The sequence below is a fragment of the Xenopus laevis genome, chromosome 5L (assembly GCF_017654675.1).
Source record: "Xenopus laevis strain J_2021 chromosome 5L, Xenopus_laevis_v10.1, whole genome shotgun sequence".
Taxonomy (NCBI): Eukaryota; Metazoa; Chordata; class Amphibia; order Anura; family Pipidae; genus Xenopus; species Xenopus laevis.
The window spans coordinates 50,401,836-50,426,438 of record NC_054379.1 but is presented as its reverse complement, the minus strand read 5'-3'; the positions used below and the strand labels follow the sequence as shown (position 1 = coordinate 50,426,438).

General features: G+C 36.7%; 1 protein-coding gene across 3 annotated transcripts in view; it reads left to right on the top strand.

The window, feature by feature from the left end:
* Window positions 1-24,603, top strand: part of LOC108716694 (metabotropic glutamate receptor 1) — a 215,031-nt gene that overhangs the window by 159,671 nt on the left and 30,757 nt on the right. For all 3 annotated transcript variants that reach the window (XM_041562730.1, XM_041562729.1, XM_041562731.1), the window contains exons 4-5: window positions 12,983-13,218; window positions 22,860-23,106. In XM_041562730.1, the coding sequence (XP_041418664.1) occupies window positions 12,983-13,218; window positions 22,860-23,106 (483 nt within the window). The remainder of the gene's footprint in view (window positions 1-12,982; window positions 13,219-22,859; window positions 23,107-24,603) is intronic.

The window sequence follows — 24,603 nt, the reverse complement described above, 5'->3', positions numbered from 1 at the left end:
TCATAGTAAAAATAAAAAAATTAAAGATTTAAAAAAAAACTAGATCCAATCTGTTACAAAATAAAGACGAAAACAGTTGCACTATATGAAACTGAAAACTCAGTTTACAAATACAGATGTTCGTTTTATTCACCCATCCAAATAATTTCAGTAGCTTTAATTCTTTATTAGCATTGCTGCTTTAGAAAAATACTAATTGATGCTATTTTTCTGCTGGAGATGAGCCCACTGAGATTTTGTGACCCACAGATTAGATTTCATTTATTTTTTTTTGCATCTGAACAGCTGATGAAAACAAGGAAAGCCAGTGCCAGAATGCAAACCAGCAGCAGACGGGAAGTCTTGAAGATGCAGTAAGGGTGTAAATGAGTAGAACACAGGAAGACAGAAGAGAATGACATTTTTCATTAACACATGAAAAGGCATAAAATGCAAACTCGGTTTTTACCAGAAACCTAGAACAATCAGTAGTCATATAGTGTATAATATAGTACTACTTATAATGGATACACATTTGCTTACATCCACATCTCTGTGCAGGAAAACAATACTAACACTTCTATTTGGTTTTGTTTTCTTATGTTTTATGCTTTGCATCATTGTGCCCGGATTATTGTAATGCCTTCAGGGGCCATTTTCTGGCATTAATGGGGTAGTTCAATTTTAGTATGTTATAGTATGTCTAATTCTTAGAAACATTTCAACTAGTCTTCATTTTTTATTTTGTATATTTTTAAAAAATGATTTGCTTTTTTCTTCTGACTCTTTCCAGCTTTCAAATGGGGTCACTGACCCCAACAGTTGATAAACTATTATTTTTGTTAATTTGTAATACTTATCTGTCTATTCAGGTCCTCTCCTCGGGGGCGTAACTACAGAGGAAGCAGACCCTGTAGCTGCAGGGGGCCCAGAAAGTATAGGGGCCCCATGATGCCCTAATGCATCTACAATTTCAATAAATATTTATAAAACAGGTCAATTTTGGGGGCCTGAAAAATAATTTGCTGTGGGGCCCATTAATATCTAGTTGCGCCACTGTCTCTCCTATTCATATTCCAGTCTCTTATTCAAGCAACTGCCTGGTAATTTAAACTCGCAACACTAATCTCCCTGATTAATCACTTGCTAGGTCATCTAGGAAATCATGGTGCTACCATGACACTGAGTTGGTTATTGACTAAAACTCAAATTGAACTAATATTTTTATTAAACCAAGCTCAACCAAACTCCCATCCGCAATTTTATTGTATTTATCAATAAAATAACTCGAAAAAATTGAGCGAAAACCCAAATAATATGAAAAATCGCTTGATTTTTTCTGGTTATCGCTGCATCAGTTTTTCAAGAACACTATCCTGACAGTGAGGGAACTATTATACGAAGGGAAAATATTACAGATTTCCTGAAGCCATAATTTGTGGATAAAGTGAAATGCCAAACTGAAACCAAACCTTCATTTGAACATTTAAGGGGGAAAAAATGCACCAGTTAAGAACAATAAATTGTCACCACCTTGACCTTAAAAGTTGAATGACTTCAAGGTTTAGATTCAGTTAAGTGGAAAATTTAGGAGGTTATTTACCAAAAATCCGAATTTATCTTATAATATTGATAAATAAAACTTAACCAAATTTTCATGCCTGATTATAGCTCATTTAGTAATGAAAAAACTCGATTTAATGTGTCCTGTTAGTATTTCTAGTGCTGCAACAGGGGATGTGTCTAAGCTTTACTTTTTCTGTAGATATTAAAGAAAAACTTTACCCCGAAAATGAATACTTACTACCTGTCACCCAGGCATACAATGTTGTATTATAAAAGTCCTTTTCATTAAAACATCCATGCCTGTTATAAACCTCAGCTGTCAATCACATGTTGCTTGCCCCACCTCTATGCCTTATGCATAGAGGCGGGGCAGACAATTGCCTTCACTTTTGATTCAGCACTTCCTAGATGTCATTGTACTCCTTCCATTCCTCCTTACCATCTAATTGTGTAGCCAGTGTATTGGCATGGACATCAGGTGCCCCATTCTGATGCATTAACAAGATTTCGGCATGATGCAAAGCTTGTACTGCATGTGACCGTGAATTCCTAGACTAACAAAAACAAGATTTATATAGTGTAATTGACTAACATCATAAAATAGGATTTGGAATTATTTCTTAGAGTCACAAGTCCCCTAAACAGTTTCTATCATATTAAAGGGGTGGTTCACCTTTAAAGGGGAAGGAAACCTAGTTGGCGCAAAAACCCTCCCCCTCCCATGTGTTGCCCACCCTCCCTCCTCCCCCCTGGCCTACCCGTCCCGCTGGGCAAATGCCCCTAACTTGTTACTTACCCTTCTGCGCAGGTCCAGTCCAGGGAGTTCACAGACGTCATCTTCTTCCACGCGATATTCTTCCTGCTTTGACCGGCGCATGCGCAGTAGTAGCATTTCACCGGTACGATCTACTGCGCATGCGCCAAAAGTACTTTGTGACTTTTGGCGCATGCGCGGTAGATCCCGTACCGGCGAAATGCTCCTACTGCGATTGCGCCAAAACGCCGTTCAAAGCAGGAAGAAGATCGCGTGGAAGAAAATGTCGTCTGTGAACTCCCTGGACTGGACCTGTGCAGAAGGGTAAGTAACAAGTTAGGGGGGGGAATATCACTTTCTATATCATACTAATTTAAAGGTGAACAACCTCTTTAAGTGGTATATAAAGGAATCTTACCAAACTGGAATATATTTTTCAGTAAATATTGCCCTTTTACATCTCTTGCCTTGCACCACCATTTCATGATGGTCGCTGTGCTGTATCAGAGATCACCTGACCAGAAATAATGTAGCTCTAGCTGTAACAGGAAGAAGTGTGGAAGCAAAAGACTGAACTATGTTTAGGGTTTGTTTGTGTGCATTGTGAATCATGGGATCCCAGGGGGCGGTCTGAAGTTCTTAAAATGGCAATTTTCTATTTAGGATTACCCAAACGCACATACTACAAATATATATTATTATGCAAATGGCTTATTTAGATGAAGCAGAGTTTTACATATGAGCAGTTTTATTCAATACATTTTTATAGAGACCTTCATTGTTGTGGGATACAAAAAAAAGTTTTATTGCATTTACTTAGGGGCAGATTTATCAAAGGCCAAAATGAAAATTCGAATAAAAAAAAAACGAATTTTGTGCTATTTTTGTGTACTTCGACTAGGGAATAGTCCAAATTCGATTCGAATTTGATAAAAATGTATCATGTACTGTCTCTTTAAAACTTCAACTTCGACCATTCGCCATCTAAAACTTGCTGAATTGCTGTTTTAGACTATGGGGGACCTCCTAGAACCCATATGGAGTCAATTGGTGGACTTTGAAAGATCTAAGGTTTTTTTTTTTGAAAAGACTTCAATTCGAATTTCTGAATTTGAATCGAACGATCGAATACAGCCTATTCACCCACAAAAAAACGTGATTTTTTTAATAAATTTTGGTTGGTCTTTTTTTATTCTAAATTTCGAAGTTATGGGAGTTCAAAAAAAACTCCCATTACTTTGAAATTTGGCCCTTGATAAATCTGCCCCCAAGTGTACACATGGGGGAATTATAGAAAGCTTATTTAGATAAGGGCTAGCTGTATAAGTGCATCAATGTTGCTTTAAAATGATATATTTTCTGTTGGAAGTACAGTATCTCTGGACTATAGGGATGACAGTAACTAAACAAAGTACATGGCTCAGACCTATTTCCATTCAATGATTAATTTGGCAACATGTGTATGTATTCTTAGAATTCATTGTCCATTAATCATGTGAATTCAATATGTATATGTGAAAATGGGGCCACTAGAAATAGGGTGAGATATAAATAACACCTTAGCTACATGAATAGCCTTCTTTTGTTGTTGCTGTTAAAATTGTAAAGAAAAAGTAAGCATCTCAGATTAATGGCAACTTTTGTGTTTGTGTCGTTGCTTCATGGGATGTGTGACTAAGCATATGCTTTTCATAAAATATGTTGGTTCATTATTTATAATAGTGCCCTGGCTCCCAAAATGTGTGCCCCTTTTTGCCAAGGGGAGAATAAGTCCAACTGCAACAGACGCAAAGTGCACCCAGTGCCACTTTGTGTGCTCTTCCCATACAGCACCATACCACCCCTGTCAGATAAGATCCCTAGAACTCTACAGCCATCAAATCTAAAGGTGGCTGGGTACCCTCACCCACAGATCAGCCTACATGCCCACTGGAACACCAGGAAGTTAAGAGGAGCTATAATTCCTCTTAAATGTTTCATCTTCTGATACTACATGGACCTAAAATGAACATAAACCTGCCTAATTGGCAGAGAACCATGCATGTACCAAAAAACATTGTTTAGTGCAATATTATTGGAACTTGTGAGGCCAGTTTTAGGCAGAGGGTCTGGCACTTTGTCTAATAGCAAGCACAACTACAAGTCCATCAGGAACTGGAGTAAAATACAAGGAGCACATTTTAAAGAGAGTAATCTTAGAATAGGGCAAACCCCAGGTACAAGGACAGGCTAAAGGCAGGAGCAAGGCTACAATCAGAATAAGATAACATCCATGAACTTTGCAAAAGGTAAAACCTACAAGAAGACAACTTTCCAGTGACTGATGGGCTACTGAAAAAGGAATTAAAGGAATTGTTAGGGAATGAGGACAGCTCTGTATGTTGACAGAATTCTAGGTGTGTTGGGGATGGGATGAGGGAAGGATGAGGGAAGGAGTTACTAAGGATGGGTGAAGGATGGAAATTAAAGTTACATCTGCAAGTTTATATGGCATTGTATGGGGGCAGAACTCCTGCACTTACTCAAACAGCTGGTGCACCATGATGGAAAACTGAGATATAGAGAAGGTCTGTTTATAGGGATACCCTGGTTTGGAAGCTCAGTTAGAAGTAAATCCACTTTTAAAGATCACAACACAACAAGCATAACTATTGAATCATGAACAGTGTGCCAATTACACAGGCACTATTCCCACATCAACTGATGCAGCAAATTTACCTAAAGAATCAGGCACAAACATAATTTTTTGATGACGCGCAATGGAAATGACAACAACCACTGAAGATTTTGCGTTCAATTGCGTCCAATTCATCTTAAAACATGTGCACAACTATGCTTGTTTTAACTTATCAGGTGAAATTGCTCAAGGCAAAATTAATACCTTTACCAAATGCTTTGTAAAAAGCCATACTGCACTTCTGCTATCAAAGACCAATCATTTTTCAGAAGAAAGTCTGTTTAAAAACAAATAACGTTGGCCCTTCTCTAAGTAGATGTACAGTATGCGCATTACACATCTAATATACTATGGGACTGGGAAAGGCAATATAACTTCCTATAAGGTCAGATTGCTGACTGAAACGTCAGGTCTCCCTCACTTGAATAAACACCGGTAATTGATTTGTAAGTCCTGTGTGTGCGGACCCTTCTTCCATGATATATGGATATGGTCATTTAATAAATTCTATATACAGTGGTGTGAAAAACTATTTGCCCCCTTCCTGATTTCTTATTCTTTTGCATGTTTGTCACACAAAATGTTTCTGATCATCAAACACATTTAACTATTAGTTAACACAAGTAAACACAAAATGCAGTTTTTAAATGAGTGTTTTAAATGGGTTTTTATTATTTAGGGAGAAAAGAAATCCAAACCTGTGTGAAAAAGTAATTGCCCCCTGAACCTAATAACTGGTTGGGCCACCCTTAGCAGCAATAACTGCAATCAAGCGTTTGCGATAACTTGCAACGAGTCTTTTACAGCGCTCTGGAGGAATTTTGGCCCACTCATCTTTGCAGAATTGTTGTAATTCAGCTTTATTTGAGGGTTTTCTAGCATGAACCGCCTTTTTAAGGTCATGCCACAACATCTCAATAGGATTCAGGTCAGGACTTTGACTAGGCCACTCCAAAGTCTTCATTTTGTTTTTCTTCAGCCATTCAGAGGTGGATTTGCTGGTGTGTTTTGGGTCATTGTCCTGCTGCAGCACCCAAGATCGCTTCAGCTTGAGTTGACGAACAGATGGCCGGACATTCTCCTTCAGGATTTTTTGGTAGACAGTAGAATTCATGGTTCCATCTATCACAGCAAGTCTTCCAGGTCCTGAAGCAGCAAAACAACCCCAGACCATCACACTACCACCACCATATTTTACTGTTGGTATGATGTTCTTTTTCTGAAATGCTGTGTTACTTTTACGCCAGATGTAACGGGACGCGCACCTTCCAAAAAGTTCAACTTTTGTCTCGTCGGTCCACAAGGTATTTTCCCAAAAGTCTTGGCAATCATTGAGATGTTTTTTAGCAAAATTGAGACGAGCCTTAATGTTCTTTTTGCTTAAAAGTGGTTTGCGCCATGGAAATCTGCCATGCAGGCCGTTTTTGCCCAGTCTCTTTCTTATGGTGGAGTCGTGAACACTGACCTTAATTGAGGCAAGTGAGGCCTGCAGTTCTTTAGATGTTGTCCTGGGGTCTTTTGTGGCCTCTCGGATGAGTTGTCTCTGCGCTCTTGGGGTAATTTTGGTCGGCCGGCCACTCCTGGGAAGGTTCACCACTGTTCCATGTTTTTGCCATTTGTGGATAATGGCTCTCACTGTGGTTTGCTGGAGTCCCAAAGCTTTAGAAATGGCTTTATAACCTTTGAAATTGAACTCAGGTGTGATAAACCACAGTTAAGTTATTTTTTAACAAGGGGGGGCAATCACTTTTTCACACAGGCCCATGTAGATTTGGAGTTTTTTTTCTCCCTTAATAACGTAAACCTTCATTTAAAAACTGCATTTTGTGTTCAATTATGTTATCTTTGACTAATAGTTAACGGTTTTTGATGAGCAGAAACATTTAAGTGTGACAAACATGCAAAAGAATAAGAAATCAGGAAGGGGGCAAATAGTTTTTCACACCACTGTATATATGCAGTGACTATCCAAATAAATGTCACAGTCTTTGTACAATACAAGTTATATTTTTTATTTTACAATCTGGCAAAGATCATTTATTTTAAATTGAAACATTATATTAAACCTAAGTTAATTCCTAAGGGACTACTTGTACAATATTCCACTGGGATATTTGATTCTAGGATAAAGGTTGCTTAAAAGACAGTGTCTCTGGTATTTTTATAAAGTCTACTCTGTTCTTCAGTTTATGTTTGGTATATATTTCATATGACAAATTAATGATGAGAAGAGAGGTTTGAAAATCCTTGAGTAGGCATTAAATGCAGGGCTTTAGAGTATCTTGTGTCTGTAAGGAATGGACATTCAAATGGGTGTCCATGCCTCACCCTATGCCTCACCCTATGCCTCACCCATATACTGTACTACACCTTCTGTGTGTCATATAAAACCAGGTGGAACTGTTTGTATCTCAATTTCTGGGAACAGTATGGAATTCAATTAGGAAGGGTCATGGCCGCACAGGGGCATTTAGGGGCATTTCAGGCCCCTATGACGCATCAAAGCAGTTAGAGGGGGCACCCCTGTTGCCACTTGCAGGTGCAAGAGTGCAAAAAAGACACAATCTGCCATACATTGTATAATGTAACCCTTGATCTAAGAGGGAAGGGAGGGTGAGGAATATAGGTGTCCCCCCCAAACACCCCTACCAGCCTTCTAGCTTGCATGTCATTATATGCACAAGTTAGGGAGCATCAGGACCCTGGGCTTGCTGCTCTAGAAGTGATGGTACCGCATCAAGGCAAAACAAATGTTGTCACACTGTGTTGGGAGTGAGAACATTTGTTTTGAATATATAGCTCTCAAAGTACTAAAGCAAAAGGCATTTAATCAATTCTCAGTTCCTCACTAGAAAACAGTGGTTTTATTAGATATCTGATCTCCAGACAGGCTTGAAACTAGAGAAAACCTACTGGAATACTTTCTGTGCAGTTCATAATATATATATAACAAGAATAAGACAAAGTTTTAAGGTGCCAGCGTATGATTTCCAGATGCTTACAGCTGCAAAATTTGTGTCACACTCCCAAGGCAATCAGGGTAAGAGATGGGTGGAATAAACAGCTTTAGAGGCAGTAATTTTAATTGCAGGTGCTTCCTTTATTTAGCAGTGCAAACACTACATGTTTTGGGTCAGAGCCCTTATGAAGTGTGATGTATATAACAAGACTCTGGTCCCTGATCCTGAATCATTTAGCGGAACCATGCAGTATGTATTATATATTTACTCAGTTCTTAACATAAAGGAATAGCCCCCTTATGCAAACTCATTCAACTGGAATTATGTAAAAAAAAATTGGTGCATGAATGCTACCTAAACCGCCAAGGATGTAATTTTTGTTTTTTACACAAACATACTTGATTCATCAGATTGAAAAGAAATCATGATAATATGTCTTTTGCTGCTAGATACAATTTCCCCACTTCCCTTAGGCTGACAGTAATTCAATCTCTCCATCACCTGGTAAGGGAATGGTAGAAATACTCTGCCAGACTAATGAGTGGTTGGGCAGTGGTTCCTGAAAATCAGAATATCATGGAATCATGTATGTCTATGGGGCATATTTACTAACCTCCGAAAATTCGTCAGCGATGGCTTCGCTCACATTGCAACACTTGGCCAGGAGTAGATTCACCAGGACAACGCTAATTCACTAAAATCCAAAGTTGCGTCCAGGGCACGGAATGCTGGCAAACTTGCGCTAGCGTTACTGCGCCAAGCAAAGCAAAGTTGCACTATCGCTGCCTAATTTGCATATAGCGGGAAGTTAAAGAGATCCTGTCATCGAAAAACATGTTTTTTTCAAAACACACCAGTTAATAGTGCTGCTCCAGCAGACTTCTGCACTGAAATCCATTTCTCAAAAGAGCAAACAGATTTTTTTTATATTCAATTTTGAAATCTGACATGGGGCTAGACATATTGTCAAATTACCAGCTGCCCCTGGTCATGTGACTTGTGCCTGCACTTTAGGAGAGAAATGCTTTCTGGCAGGCTGCTGTGTTTCCTTCTCAATGTCACTGAATGTGTCTCAGTGAGACATGGGTTTTTACTATTGAGTGTTGTTCTTAGATCTACCAGGCAGCTGTTATCTTGTGTTAGTGAGCTGCTATCTGGTTACCTTCCCATTGTTCTTTTGTTAGGCTGCTGGGGGGGGAGGGAGTGGGGTGATATCATTCCAACTTGCAGTACAGCAGTAAAGAGTGATTGAAGTTTATCAGAGCACAAGTCACATGACTTGGGGCAGCTGGGAAATTGACAATATGTCTAGCCCCATGTCAGATTTCAAAATCGAATATAAAAAAATCTGTTTGCTCTTTTGAGAAATGGATTTCAATGCAGAATTCTGCTGGAGCAGCACTATTAACGGATTCATTTTGAAAAAATATTTTTTCCCATGACAGTATCCCTTTAAAGTTCAATGGACGTATATGTTGCAGCAAATACATTACACTACACAAGCCCGGGAAACCTTAATAAAAGAAAATAGAGTTGTTATATTGCCCAACACATGAGCCCAGTGTATAGTTTATGTGCCATATGTTAGGAAATGTAGGGGGGAAGCCGGTTACCCCAAAAAAATGTTATGCTCTTTTGTTGCCTATCACCCTGAAAAAAGGAAAAGACACTAGCGTTTTTTGGGACTTAGAAAAATTTTACGCCAAATCGACGAAGTACCAAAATGACATCACGCTGGTGAATTTTCGCCAGTGTTAGTCACTTCGCCCTTTAGTAAATTTACCCCTATGTATTTTCTGTATCTCTGAACCTTTTTTATATACAACTTAATTAGTTTATTTTTTCCCATTAAGCAACAGAAAATTCAACAAAACTCATTTAATTTGAACAAAGAAATGCATGGGGATTATGTGCTGAGGAAAACGTAAATCTATCCATGTTCATTTATAGGTTAGAAGTAAATGACTCTGCATCTGTGAATAACACAACATGTTATGGGGGAAAAGCAATGACTGTCACATTATCCATTATTTGTGCTAATAGGTTGTTCTGCTAATAATGCTGAAATACATCTGCTCCAGCATTAGATTATATAATGTTGATTTTTTTATGTAGGAAGGAACACAGAAGATATTCACTTTAAATATTGTGTGGCTGTGGTTTGTATTTCCCAATATCTAGATACTCTAACTACTTAAATGAGGATTGATTTTGAAGCTTTTTTGTGATTAAATAGCAACCATAGGGCTAAGGAAAACAGTAATTAAAAGTACCTTAACAACAATAGCAGCATTTGTATGAGTCAGTACAAAGGTAAATGGATGGTGTTGTGCTGTTCCCTGAGAGTAACTAAAGATAAGTAAGCAGGAGCATAACCCTACCAAAACTATTATGGAAAATGCTAAGATGAAAGCTGATCCTACATGAGAAATAATGTATATGGGATTCTTCACAGAGTCACAGTACTTGAAGAGAAGGAAAAGTAAATTTATGGATTCTCTTATCGGCAAACCCAATAACCAGAAATATCTGAATTACAGGCAGTCCATTTTAAACAAATAGTTGTTGATGGTAACGAAGCTGCATAAATCCATACTGGTGGCAAAACAATTCTTTTGGGGTTATTTAATGTTAAAATGTATATAAATAGGCAGCAGCGTAACAACTCCAGGCCAGGCCCCATCATGAAAAATCTTAGATGGGGCACGGCGCCAACTGAACTTACCCAGCTATGTAGAGCTCTCCTCTGCTCTTGCGCAGGGACCAGCTTCCCCGGCTCTCCCTGCCGATCAAGTGCAGTGATCGACTGTAAAGGAAGCTCCAACTGCGGGGTCTGCTTGCTCTATAATTACGCCACTGTAAATAAGCTTAAGCTATGGAGAGCCAAATTACAGAAAAACATATTATTGTATCTGGAAAACTCCAGGCCTCATGCATTTCTCATTATAGATCTCATATCTCTATATGTATCAAATGCTCAATACAGTACAGTATATATTCTCCTTGCTCTGCCCTCCTATTCATTATCCAGATTCATTATGTGCAAAACATAAAATGACCCCACTTCTTTCCACCCAAAGTCAGCTTAGCATCACCTTCTTTCCACCCAAAATCTGCCCATGAGCAAGACTTATTTCTCCTTTATGACCCCAACAAGTTATCACTGGGCAGCCACAGGGCTTTGCATTCTCGGTGAGGAGTTGGGCCACTTAAACAAAGTTTTCTGACTCCATGATGCAACACAGTACGTAATAGATACTCAATTCACAATTCCTCCGATTCTGACCAAATGATGCTCAGGTTTTTTTTTGTAAACAGTCGAATTTGTAAAAATTAACGGTACAGCTTGTAATCTAACTCTCTTCCACAAATAAATACTACGTATGCGTTTTTCATTTGTTTTTCATTTTGTTATTGCAAAAAAAGAAGGGATTCAATGAATCCAGGATTCGGTTCAGGATTCGGTTCAGGATTCAGCAGGATTCAGCCTTTTTCAGCAGGATTCGGATTCAAATCCAAATTCGAATTTGCATATGCAAATTAGGGGCAGGGAGGGAAATTGTGTGACTTTTTGTCACAAAACAAGGAAGTAAAAAACGTTTTCCCCTTTCCACCCCTAATTTGCATATACAAATTAGGATTTGGTTCGGTATTCAACCAAATCTTTCACAAAGGATTCAGGGGTTCGGTCGAATCCAAAATAGTGGATTTGGTGCATCCCTAAAAGAAGACACAAGCGTGTTTAATCTTTATAATTTTTTTTCACTGTCAAAAAACTTGTTTTATTTAACTACTTGTCTCTCTGTACCACCTCTGTATTGACTGAAAGGTAAAATGGCTGGTTTCCGGGCTAAAGGTGGCCATCCTTTAGATCAATTTGGCGGCTTATCTGCCCGTGTGGGGGCTTCTGACGCATCTCCCAAATCAATATCAGGCCAAAAATCCTTTGATCAAGGACCACATCAACTCATTTATGCGGCCCCATGACCTGTCGGCGACCATTTCCTTCTTATAATTTGATTGTTTGGCCCTAGGGATGTTTGTATTAAGGCGATATCAACCTCCCTTTGGTAGGCATATCGGGGAAATATCTGCTCGTTTGACAACCATAAATATGAATTTTTTTGTATATTTTGCATATTTTTCCTTCTCATCTTCCTGCCTTCCATTTGTATACTGTGTAACACAATAAACCACAGGGCTCTTCCATGGGTTGAATTGCATCTGTATGCCAGGACATGGGGTTTTCCGATTAAGGCGTCTTTCCTTAATTTGGATATCCATACCTTAAGTCTTCTAAAAAGAAATATTTAAAAATTAATTAAATCCAATAGGATTGTTTTGTCTCCAAGAAGGATTATTTATACCTTACTTAGGATAAATTACAAGCTACTGTTGTATTTTTACCAATATATATTTTGTGTACATTTGAATTATTTGCTTAAAATTGGGTCTACAGGAGATGGCAATCCCATAATTTTTATGCATTAACAGGTTTGCAGATAATGGATTCCATACCAATCGATTAATAGCACATATGAAGTCTAGAGATTGCCAGTCCATTAACCACTAAAGGGGCCCATTATCCAAAAAGTTCTGAATCACAGGAAGGCCATCTCCCATAGACTCGATTTTAATCAAATAATTCACATTCTTTCTCTGTAATTATAATAAACCAGTAGCTTGTACTTGATCCCAACTAAGGTATAATTAATCCAATTGGAAGCAAAACCAGTCCCATACCTTGTAACTGAGTCACCCCCTAGCTTAATGTATGTATGTATGTATTTATAACTTTCTGAATAGTTTTACATACTGTAGTTCTGCACAGTTTACCCTTTTCCACAATGTCTACCCCAGATGTGGTTCATGATGTTTGTATCCTTGAAACAACAGTTTAGAAAGAATACAAAAGAATGCAAATCTCATACTTATGTGAAGTCTACTGTCTCCTATAAAGGGGCAATAAGGTAAAAGCTAAAAAAAAAAAAAACAACACAAACTCAAGTAATCGTAATTTGGTTGTTTTCATTTCATATCCCTTAGTGATGGTTGGGCAGACAGAGATGAAGTAATAGAAGGATTTGAAGCAGAAGCTAATGGAGGAATTACTATGAAGCTGAAATCTGCGGAAGTGAGGCCATTTGATGACTATTACCTAGCCCTGCGATTGGATACAAACTCCCGCAACCCATGGTTTGCTGAGTTTTGGCAACATCGGTTCCAATGCCGTATTCCTGGACATCCACAAGAGAATCAAAGCTTTAAGAAGATATGCACAGGTAAGAATGTTATAGAACAATTATATTGACAGATTCTTATAACATTCTCAATTTGTCCAGTGAGAATTAATCATCAAAGGTACAATGCATGCCACATTTAAACTGGCTGCAAGGCTAATATGGGGTTATTCAATCAAAGATCCAAAGTTTGCTACAGATCTACTCATACATTGAAACCAGTTAGCAGGTAGCATTTACTGGTCAATTTATTTCTAGTCTTGTTGTTTGACATGGGGTACTGCACAAACTTAGTGACTGTTATTACATATGGAAGATACTCTTATTAGCACCACTATGTCTCCTTCCACAAATTAGTTCATGAGTAGTACCATACCTCATGTGCTACCATATTTAAGGAAAACACCAAAAGACTAATCACAATTGCATTTTGTCGTAAGAAAAAGGACATGGTTTCCTTTATTTTCAAAGAGGCTTTAAAAAATATTAACTTTTATCTTTACTTATTTCTATGAATTATTAAATTATATGCACATTTACATTATAGGGGAAATTAAACTGCTAAGAGACTATTAAGCTTTACACAGGTGTTGAACTGCTGCTGTTTTTACTGTTTATATACTGTAACTAGCAATAGAGAGGGAGTTGTGGATGATTGAACAGTATGCACCTGTATTAAGGGTTATGCCCCTGCTACATTCCATTCATAATTGAGTGCTGTTATGCCTATTGAAGCTGGGGAACCCTGGAGCTAACTCTATCTCCTGACAAGGTAGAACCATCACACCCAGAGAATATAGGCACTTGCGTCTAAAGAATTGCATGCCGATAGCTTTAAAAAATGAATAATTTCCCATGAACTCAAAATTAGACCAACTGCAATTTATCAAGAAATTTTAATTTTTTAAACTCAGGTGAATGGGATCAACCTCCAAACTCGAATCGAAGGCTGCAAACAACTCCAAATTGCTCCCTGGACATCCCCCACAGGCTAAAACGGCAATTTGGCAGGTTTAAGGTGCCGAATAATCTAATTTGAATTCTTACAAGACCCGTACATGATGAATTTCGAAAATCAAATTGGAGTTTTAAAAAAAACCTCAAATCAATTTTTAACAATTCCCTAGTGGAATTTGACAGTTTTGGCCATAAAAAAAACTGAAAATTCAAATTTTCACTTCAACCCTTGATAAATCTGCCCCATGTCAACATTGGATGACTTGCTTAGAAAGAAATTAAGCTGCTAATGCAGGCCAGTGAGCTATAAACTGGTGGGTTAGAGTTCAGCTCCGGATCTATCCTTTTCAATATGTCCATCACTATTTTCATTATATTTCTTAATTAGCAGTATTTTAAAAAGTGGTCCTCTGATTTGGTTCTATGCACAGACAGCCATGTAAAGGGATACATTTCAATGGCTTGTGATTTTAGCTTGAAAATATTCTATTGCAATGAAAACACAAACTTCTTGCCCTGCTCAAGCTAGAATGGAACTCAGGACCCTGTGCTGTAAGTTAGAAAAACTACCCACTGAGCCACAACTCTGTCATATTTTGGAACATATCCATGACACTTTCCAGTTCCATCCTCAACCAAATTCAGTTTGGATAGGGGCTTAGGTACTATAGTGAGCCAGATCGCTCTCTGCCATTCCTGCCCCTGTCTGTTAATATTATTTTATGATACCATTGCTACTCCACTTCCTATGTTCTAGAGATGTGCTGCCCATCCACTACTTCATCTTCCCCTATCCAGATGGACAATGTTTCTTTTTTACTTTATTTGCATTCCTATTTACAGATTTAGTGTGCAGATTAAAAGCCACGCTTATTATAAAGAATGAAATTCAGGCCATGGTTTTGGTCACTGGTGTAGATATACTACACAGTTTTCAACTCCATTTAATAAAATGATTCACAAACTATGACAAACATGCCCCATGTCACAGCTAGATTTATCTAAACTAAACTGAATTGGCTGCAGTTTCTCGGCATCTCAAATTCAAAATCTCAGGCTCTCTCAGCAGACCCCAATTGAATGCTGACAGGTGTGCCTAGAACTATGTGGTTTTGGTAACTACTTTAAAGTGCTGCATAGGGAATATTTATTCAATATTGTGTCATCAGTAATGAAAGCCTACATTTGCTACATTTATTTTATGTTCAAATCCATTCCTCCCCTTAAATGTGCATGTATTTACTTCCCCATGCATATTTTATGAAGCAATATTTCAACTGTTTCCTATTTACTGTTTACATTATAGCTGTAGGAACAATGATAGAATTAAAGTAAAGATCCAATCTTAGGCTGAAGTTATGCCCCAGTTGTTCAGATTTGTATTTCAGTCACAATGTTACTATGGAAAGACATAAAAATGGTAAATCCCAAAACAGATTTTATAGATTTGCTGATTTTGTTCAAGTGTACAGTATGGAGCTATTGCACATCTTTTCTGGTTAAAGGATATTGTCCTGAAACTATTTTAAAAATAATCTACTATTTGGTGAGCCAGATTATTTCTAGGAGTCAAATACAGTTTCCTCATGCCCATGGCAACATTGAGATTTTTGTCTAGGCATATCTTCAGGCCTTTAGCAAACATGTTTGTTGTAATGTGATATGGATACTTGGATGTCTCCATATCACAATAATAATAGAAACAGAACCCAACAGCTGCCAGCAAGGGTGCCAAACATACAATTAGATTAATCAGGTAAGTGTCTTTTTAGTGATACAGAATCCAAATGAGATTCAGGCAAAACAGAACAAAACAGAAACATGCAATAGAATGGAATAGCATGATTCCACAAAGTCAATGTTCGAGGTATAGGATCAGGAAACAGTCAATACAGTGGAATCAAATAGAAGATGAGCCAGAATCAGTAAGGGGACATGGAAGAGGATGATCTACTGTACAAAGAAAGAACCTCTGGCTGGTGCCTCTGCAGGGGATGTAATGGATTCAAATTCAACCCGTGACATGGGTCGTATTTTTTAAAGGAGTTCAATTATTTTATAACATTTTGCCCAAAATATATTGCCTTCTCCAGGAATATATTATAAAAGTAGATATAATCCTACTACTAGAGTCTTCCTTTAGAAAAGGACTCATTTATAGTAATGCCAAATTTTATATTTTGCATGTTTGATTGAGGTAAACTACTACAAAATTACTTCTGATACTGACCCTGGTTTAAATTTGGTTTTATTCATTGAACTTTCCAAACATTGCAATAATTAAAGAGCATGTAAAGCCGACATTTTCCTACTATAATATAAGTTGGGCATATATTTCCCACCCAAGCTAAAAAATTTGTACTGCATATACCCGCTCCATTTGCCAGCGCCATAACATTTTCCTAAAACAAACAGCAGCTTTCATCTGGCGGCTATTTTCCCTCTGACACATCATCAGTAACATTGACATGTGCAAACAGGGCAAGTATGCTGTAAAGTTCATGCATTGCAGAATGTAGGTTTACATAGACACAACATACTTTTATAAAAAAAAAATTCTGCTGGGGTTGAGAACTGTAATGGTTGAGCTGAGCTCAGGAGAGGTGGTTAGGAGAAAAAAATAGGATCAGCCAGCTAAAGTTTCTATGGGAACCAATGCTATCTCTTCATTGGCTGTTAGACTGGATGGTGTGTTTAGTAATATGAGCTGAGAAGAACTAAACATGCTCATGAGCCAAAGTGAATTCCTGAGGGAGGGGGCAGAGTGGTTTAGAGGAGGAGAAGGAATTCTAAGTCATTAAGGGGATGCTGCAGCCTTACTGTTAACCTTTTAACAACCAGAGTGAAAGTTATCTAAAGATTTCAAAGAGGCTGTTCGCTAATTACATTTTTGTGTGGGGGTGTACATGTCCTTTAAATGAACTTAGACATATTTAATATATTTTCCTCAGCTCCTTTGTATCTTTCTCTGTGGTTTATGCATGTCTTTATTTGATCTAGCCTTTAACCATTTGTTTATCAGTAGTACAGTGCAAATTGCTGATACATTCTGGAATCTGGCCCATTAAGAGCAGCTGTATCTGCTCTTGTTTAGAGACAGACAAAACATGTTGGGTTGAGGAACTCACAAATACATAATTGACTATATAACAATGTAAGAAATATTATAATGGCTAGTTCAGAATCAATATAATAAAATATACACAACAGTTTATTGGATCTTAAACAATAGTGACAATTCATCTATACAATTTAGGGTCTTAACCCCAAAAAAAAAACATTTTTGGTATTGCTTTTAATTGCGTTTCAAATAACTTTAAAGGGATAGCTCGTCTTTAAAGTTAACTTTTAGTATGTTATAGAATTACTAATTCAAATCAATGTCTCTTACTCAAATCAATGCATGGTTGCTAGGGTTAATTGGACCCTAAATGTACTGAATAAAAAGCTAAATAACTCAAAAACCACAAATAAAAACCAATTGCTCTCTACATCATACTTAGGGGCAGCTTTATCAAGGGTCGAATTTCGAAGTAAAAAATACTTTGAAATTCGACCATCAAATTGAAATACTTCAAATTCGAATATCGAATTCAACGTTTTTTAATCGAATTTGGGTATTCTGTGGTCAAAGTAATATTGTTTTTGTCATACGATCGAACGATTTTACGTCGACTTCAAAAAACTTAGAAAAATGCTGTAGAAGGTCCCCATAGGCTAACATAGCACTTTAATTTGGCAAAGTATTGAAGTCAAAGTTTTTTAAAGAGACAGTACTTAGATTATCGAATGGTGGAATATTCAAACTATTTTACTTCGAATTCGAAGTAAATTTGAAGTCATAGTATCCTATTCGATGGTTGAAGTATCCAAAAAATGGCTTCAAATTTTTTTACTTTAAAAATTCCCTCGAATTCACTTCGACCCTTGATGAACCTGCCCCTAAAAGTTAATGTAAAAGTGAACAATCCCGTTAAAACCAATGAAAAAAGTTATATTTAATGTATACTGGATAATTGTTTCGATTAGGTTACACACTTGGGTTTTTTTATATTCAATGTTTTTTTTTTATAAACACTTTCAAGTTTGGTAAGTTTTTGAGTTTATCCAAATTAAAAAAAAATAGAAAATTCACACATTTTGATAAATAGGCCTCATACTGTGGTTCTAACCCTGGCATAATCTAAAACAATCTAGTGTTTTTATCATTACATTTTAAAGAAATAGTAACACCAAAAAATGAAAGTGTATCAAAGTAATTAAAATCTAATGTACTGTTTCTTTGCACTTGTAAAAGCTGTGTTTGTGCTTCAGAAAGACTATTGTAATTTATATAAATATGCTGCTGTGCAGGCACAGGGGCAGCCATTCAAGCTGGAAAACCAGAGAAAAACCACAGGTTGCATAGCAGACAACAGAAAAGCTAAGACAAATACTATTGTATTCTACAGAGTGTATATATTATCTGCTATGTGTAACCTGTGACATTACGCCATTTTTCCATTGTGAATGACTAGAAATAGGTAAACTTTTATCAGGAATGATTTTTATTACAAGGGATTTTTCCATAATTTGGATCACCATACCTGATCTTAATTAATTACTAAACATTAAATAACCTAATAGGATTGTTTTGTCACGACTAAGAAGTTCTATGATGCTATGTCATTAAATATAACTTAGAGGCCTATTTATCAAAGGTCAGATTTTAGTGGGTTTTAGAGGTTTTTGAAACCACTACTAAACTCACAAACTCTAAAACAATGAATATAATGACGTTAATTAAAAGATCCTAATAAAAATTACGCTGAATGATGCGCTAAAAAATACAAATACCTAGAAAACCTAAAAATAGAGTTTTTCAGAAGATTCCTAGCAAAAAGAAAATCTGAAAACCTGGACATGGACTTCTATTGGACTTTGACAACTTTTAACTGGGAAGTTTTGTATGTTTTTCATGGTTTTTACACTTAGGGGCTGATTCACTAAGGGTAGAATATCGAGGGTTAATTAACCCTCGATATTCGACTAGGAATTAAAATCCTTCGACTTCGAATATCGAAGTCGAAGGATTTAGCGCAGATAGTTCGATCGAAGGATAATTCCTTCGATCGAACCATAAAATCCTTTCGAAGGATTTCGAAGATTCGAAGGATTTTAATCCAACGATCGAAGGAATATCCTTCGATCAAAAAAAGTTAGGCAAGCCTATGGGGACCTTCCCCATAGGCTAACATTGACTTCGGTAGCTTTTAGATGGCGAACTAGGGGGTCGAAGTTCTTTTTAAAGAGACAGTACTTCGACTATCGAATGGTCGAACGATTTTTACTACGAATCCTTCGATTCAAAGTCGTAGTCGAAGGTCGAAGTAGCCCATTCGATGGTCGAAGTAGCCCAAAAAAACCTTCAAAATTCAAAGTTTTTTACCTTCGAATCCTTCACTCAAAGTTAGTTAATCGGCCCCTTAATAAATCTCAATTTTTTTAGAGGTTTTTAGAATAATGGGAAAACCACAAATTTTAAGAAATTTGTGGAATAAAATAGAAATGTTATAATTGGGGGCCCATTGTTACTCATGTCTACATGATATAATCATGCAATGCACATTATAATATTTCAGATTGCAGTCAAAATTTTAAGGCTAATCATTATCTTTTGGAGTCAGGAAACTTGCTAGGTTTATGCTGTTCAGTTATATTTTATGTATTTAGATTATACAAGAAAAAAATGTAAGTTTATGGGCTGCAACAGATGGACAGACATCAGCTGTCACTTTTACAGGAGATGTGACTAAAAATGCCTCAACTTAATTTAGCAAAAACATCATATTAAATCTGAGAAAGAAGACCAGTGTCTATCAAACCATTTCAAATTTAGCTATGAACTAAAATAGTATTTTACCCTTAGTTGGAAGAGTTTCCTACAATTCTAAAGAAGAATGGGATGAATCAGTAGTTTCATAACTTCTAATACTGCATTTAATGCTTGGGGTGATGGGGTACAACATAAAAGAATGCAATGTAATTAATCAGACTACAAAGTTTTCTGTAGTGACAATGTAAAAATGTTATAAACAACAGAGGGTCAGATTAATTTTAATAAGAAAACCTAATCTACTAATTCAGTTCTAGATGGTCTAATAGTGTTCGATGCAATTAAAAGAGAATAACTCTATCTCACTGTTTATAACATTGAAGTCTATGGGAACAGCTGGAACTGAATTAGGAGAAACATTTTTTCTCCTAAAATTGGATCTCAACATAATTTTCATTTGATAAACCACAGAGAATCAGGCCCAAAATCTAAAAATCTGAAAATCTTTTCAATAGTGATGTTTCAAATGGTTGAAGCCTGGCATGGAAGATGTTGGTGCTTAAGGGTTCTTACATTGCACTGATGTAAAGGAATGCAATGGTACAAAAATAAGACCAGTGTTTTTAAGACACTGCTGATAACACATTGCTGTTTTTGTGGGAAAGTAAATGTTCATATGAAGTATGTTTTCCATTGAAGTTTTAGAGCATTATCCATAAACTTTGAAGATAGTGCTGTTGCTACTTTAATGCACAATACCGGTTTGGGATCTCTTATCCTGTAACCTGATATCCAGAAAGCTCTTCGTAACAGGAAAGTCTGTTTTGATAAAATAACTATTGTTTTAAAATAATTTCCTTTTTCTCTGTAATAATAAAACAGTACCTTGTATTTAGTAACTTATCTGCATCAGTCTATATTGATGAAAAAACAATTCTATTGGGTTTATTTCATGTTTTTAGTAGACTAAAAACAGCCCAACCCTTTCATGGAAAAACCCTAGCATTCTAGATATAGAGCTTAAACCCTATACCACTTTTCAAAGATGTCTGTATAATGCTTGAAAAAGTGAAGCCAGAGTAATGTTGAATAGTAATGAGCGAATTTACTTGCCAGCCATGGATTTGTGGTAAAATTCTGAATTTCACCATGTGTGAATTTTTTCCCTGAAACTACGGGGAAAATTCACCGCAGAAAAAATTGCAGCGAAAAACGGCCATAACAAAAAATGCTCATTGATTTTAATGTATTTGGAGAAAAAAGCCACCATAAGAAAAAAACACCCATTGACTTTGATGCATTAGGACAAAAAAGTCAGCATAAGAAAAAACTCCCATGCATTTGGAGAAAAAAGTCACCATAAGAAAAAACGCATTGACTTTTACGCATTTGGAGCGAGAAAAATTGTCGTATGCAAAAAAAAAAAACTGCCAAAATTTTTCCACAGGTTTGCTAATTGTTCAGCAAAGCGTAATGGGACAGATTCGTTCTGTCGTCAGTCTGGTTAAGTAATGTAGTTGAAGCAGAATAATGTTAGTGAAATCATCATTGCATAAAGAGCCTTTCAATGACTCTATAATCTTACAGTAAATACATTATCTAGTATTGATACTGTAAATCTGAAGCAAATTGCAGAGTAATCTGAAAACAATTTATTATTCAACCAAGCATCATCTGGAGCTGAACCAAGCTTGGTCTCATTTAAAGTCTACTCCATTTTCTAAACCATTGCAGAACTGAATATCCTTACATCATACTTTACAGACAAGCTTCCTACATATTGTAACTATGTAATTTAAAATTACAATGTTATCTGTTTAGCAGGCCCCCTAAGATCCTATGTCCATACACATTTATACCCTTGAATTCATTTCTTGATTTGCATTGCCGCATATTGGTTTTACTTTATATTGTTTATTATTCTGTACAAACTTACTACACTAGGCATATGATCTAGTGGAAAAGAAACAGCACATATTACACTGATTAATGATCTCACAATCTGAAGTAGCAACAGAGAACCTTTATAATGTTATTATATTGTACAGATAAGTGTCAAAAGGTAAAAACAAATGTGCAGCTACCCTGAGAAAGCACCATTAGTTTGTTATACTTGGCCTTTACATTATTGCCATCTTTTAATTCAGTGGTTGTTTTCGTTTCTCTAAATAAACATGGTACACGTTAATTAACTTTCACTGGTACGCAACAATTCTAAATGAAAATCATTTTAGATAAAGTCATTCACAAGATGTCATGTTGCAAACAAAACCTGAGAGCAGTGGCTACAACCCCAATGTTAGGAGACCTAATAAATATTCCAGATTCCAAAGAGATGGAAAAAATAGACAAATGAATCAAATCAATGTATTGCTATTGCCCTATTGAACTAACATATCATATATATTTATCTATGTACTAGATAGATAGATAGATAGATAGATAGATAGATAGATGATAGATAGATAGATAGATAGATAGATAGATAGATAGATAGATAGATAGATAGATTAATATATATGTCATTTAGTTCTACGTTTTAATAGAAGTATATATGCAGAACATTTTAGCTAAATACTAGTGGTAATATAAACTTAAGACAGCAGTGTCTAGCATGCAGATTATTAAAAATGCTGATTATTCTATAGTATACCGCATGGTCAGGTAGGAGCCGATGTATTTTGGATCATACAATGAATCAACAAAGGATGCAAATAATTTGAATATATCTCTGCTTCACCAGTTTGTATTTAGCCTATATTTGGAATATTTCCAAATTTAAACCCCCAATCTGACCTCAAAGCATATTGAGGACATAATTAGTGTGCCTTTTTATATATGACTCATGTCCTTTACTGAATGTAACTTGTATATGAATTTAATAGTATCATGTTGTTTGTTTCCATTTAAGGCAATGAAAGTTTAGAAGAAAATTATGTCCAGGACAGTAAAATGGGCTTTGTCATTAATGCAATCTATGCGATGGCTCATGGTCTACATGACATGCATTCAGCTCTCTGTCCAGGTCATGTTGGTCTATGTGATGCAATGAAGCCTATTGATGGAAGCAAACTGCTTGAATTCCTTATCAAGACTTCATTTCTTGGTATTTCTGGTGAGGATGTGTGGTTTAATGAGAAAGGAGATGCCCCTGGAAGGTAAGGTTTACAAACCAGCATTATATGTTGTTCCATTTCTTCATTAAGTTAATGCAGTTTTTCAGATTACGTGGCCACAATAAGCTCTTTTTTCATGTTTTATTTCATGTCTATTAACGCTTTAATTTATTATATAATTTGCTCCTTGCTTATTTCTCTACCTTAACCAAGGTACTTAGCAAGTTTACTCTGCACTTTCAGCCCTCAATGTGTCTCTATTCTCTATTTTGCCACAGCCATCCTTGTGTCCTCTTATGAAATAGCTGCTAAAAAGGTGATTAGAAGTTAATTTATAATCTCAATTAATAGAAGGCGTGGTACTGATATCCTACTATACATATGGAGCTCGAATACAGTTTAACTTTAATAACTAAATTGTAATAATTTCGTATCACATGATGCCTTCTTTACATTTTGCAACAGATGTTTAGAGCAGGGCAGGTAGTTGGCCCAGGGTCATCATCCTCTATGAACGCCCTTTCAAATTAAATGAGCTTGATTAAAGTCCACATTATGCATAGTTTAATAATTGTAACTATGCCTAAGGACCTGGGCACATACCCAAAACAAATATTTTTTTCATATTAACAGAAAATGCCTTATTAAACTGACTCCTGACTTTGTTTTAAAGGAGAATTCAACCATAAAGTAAAAACCCCTACCCCTACCCTACATAGACCCCCCCCAGCCTAGCTGATACCCTGGGCAAAAGCCTAAGGGGCAAATTCACTAAGCTTCGTATTTGGGCCAGCGTCTGATTCACCACACTTCGCCAGGCGTATTTTCGCCAGCGCTATGCAAATTCACTAAAATCTGAAGTTGCGCTCAGGGTAAGCGTAAGGTTGTGAAGTTGCACTATCGTTAATTCGCCAAGCAAAGCGAAGTTACGCTAGTGATGCTTAATTTGCATACAGCGCCAAATTGAAGTTACAATGGAGGTATATCTAGCAGAACTACACAAGCCTGGGAAACCTTCAAAACAGCAATTAAAATTTTTATTTTGCCCTTCACATGTGCCCACTGTATAGTTAAGTTGCCATGAGTTAGGAAATGTAGGGGGGAAGGAGGGTAGCCCCCAAAAAAAAATTCGATCTTTTTCCGCCTATCACCCATAAAAAAAGAAAAAACGCCAGCGTTTTTTGGGACTTAGAAAAAATTTGAACTTTTTTTGAAGCAATCCCGATCAACTCTATTGCACTTTTCCTGGTCTGAAGTGGCGAAGGAAGTCTGGCGTAAAAGGTAGCGTTCAGAATAATTTGCGCGTCAGTGAATTTGCGTAGTTACGTCCGTTGTGCAAATTCGCCAGGCGTAAGGGTGCGAAGTAACACTAGCGAATTTACGCCAGCGTCCGTTAGTGAATCGGCGAATTAATGAAAATGCGCTATTAATTAACACAATGCGAATTAACGCTAGCGTTAGGCGCTTCGTCGTTTAGTGAATTTGCCCCTACGTCTTTACTTACCCTTTGGTGCAGATTCTGTCCAGCGGAGTTCACTG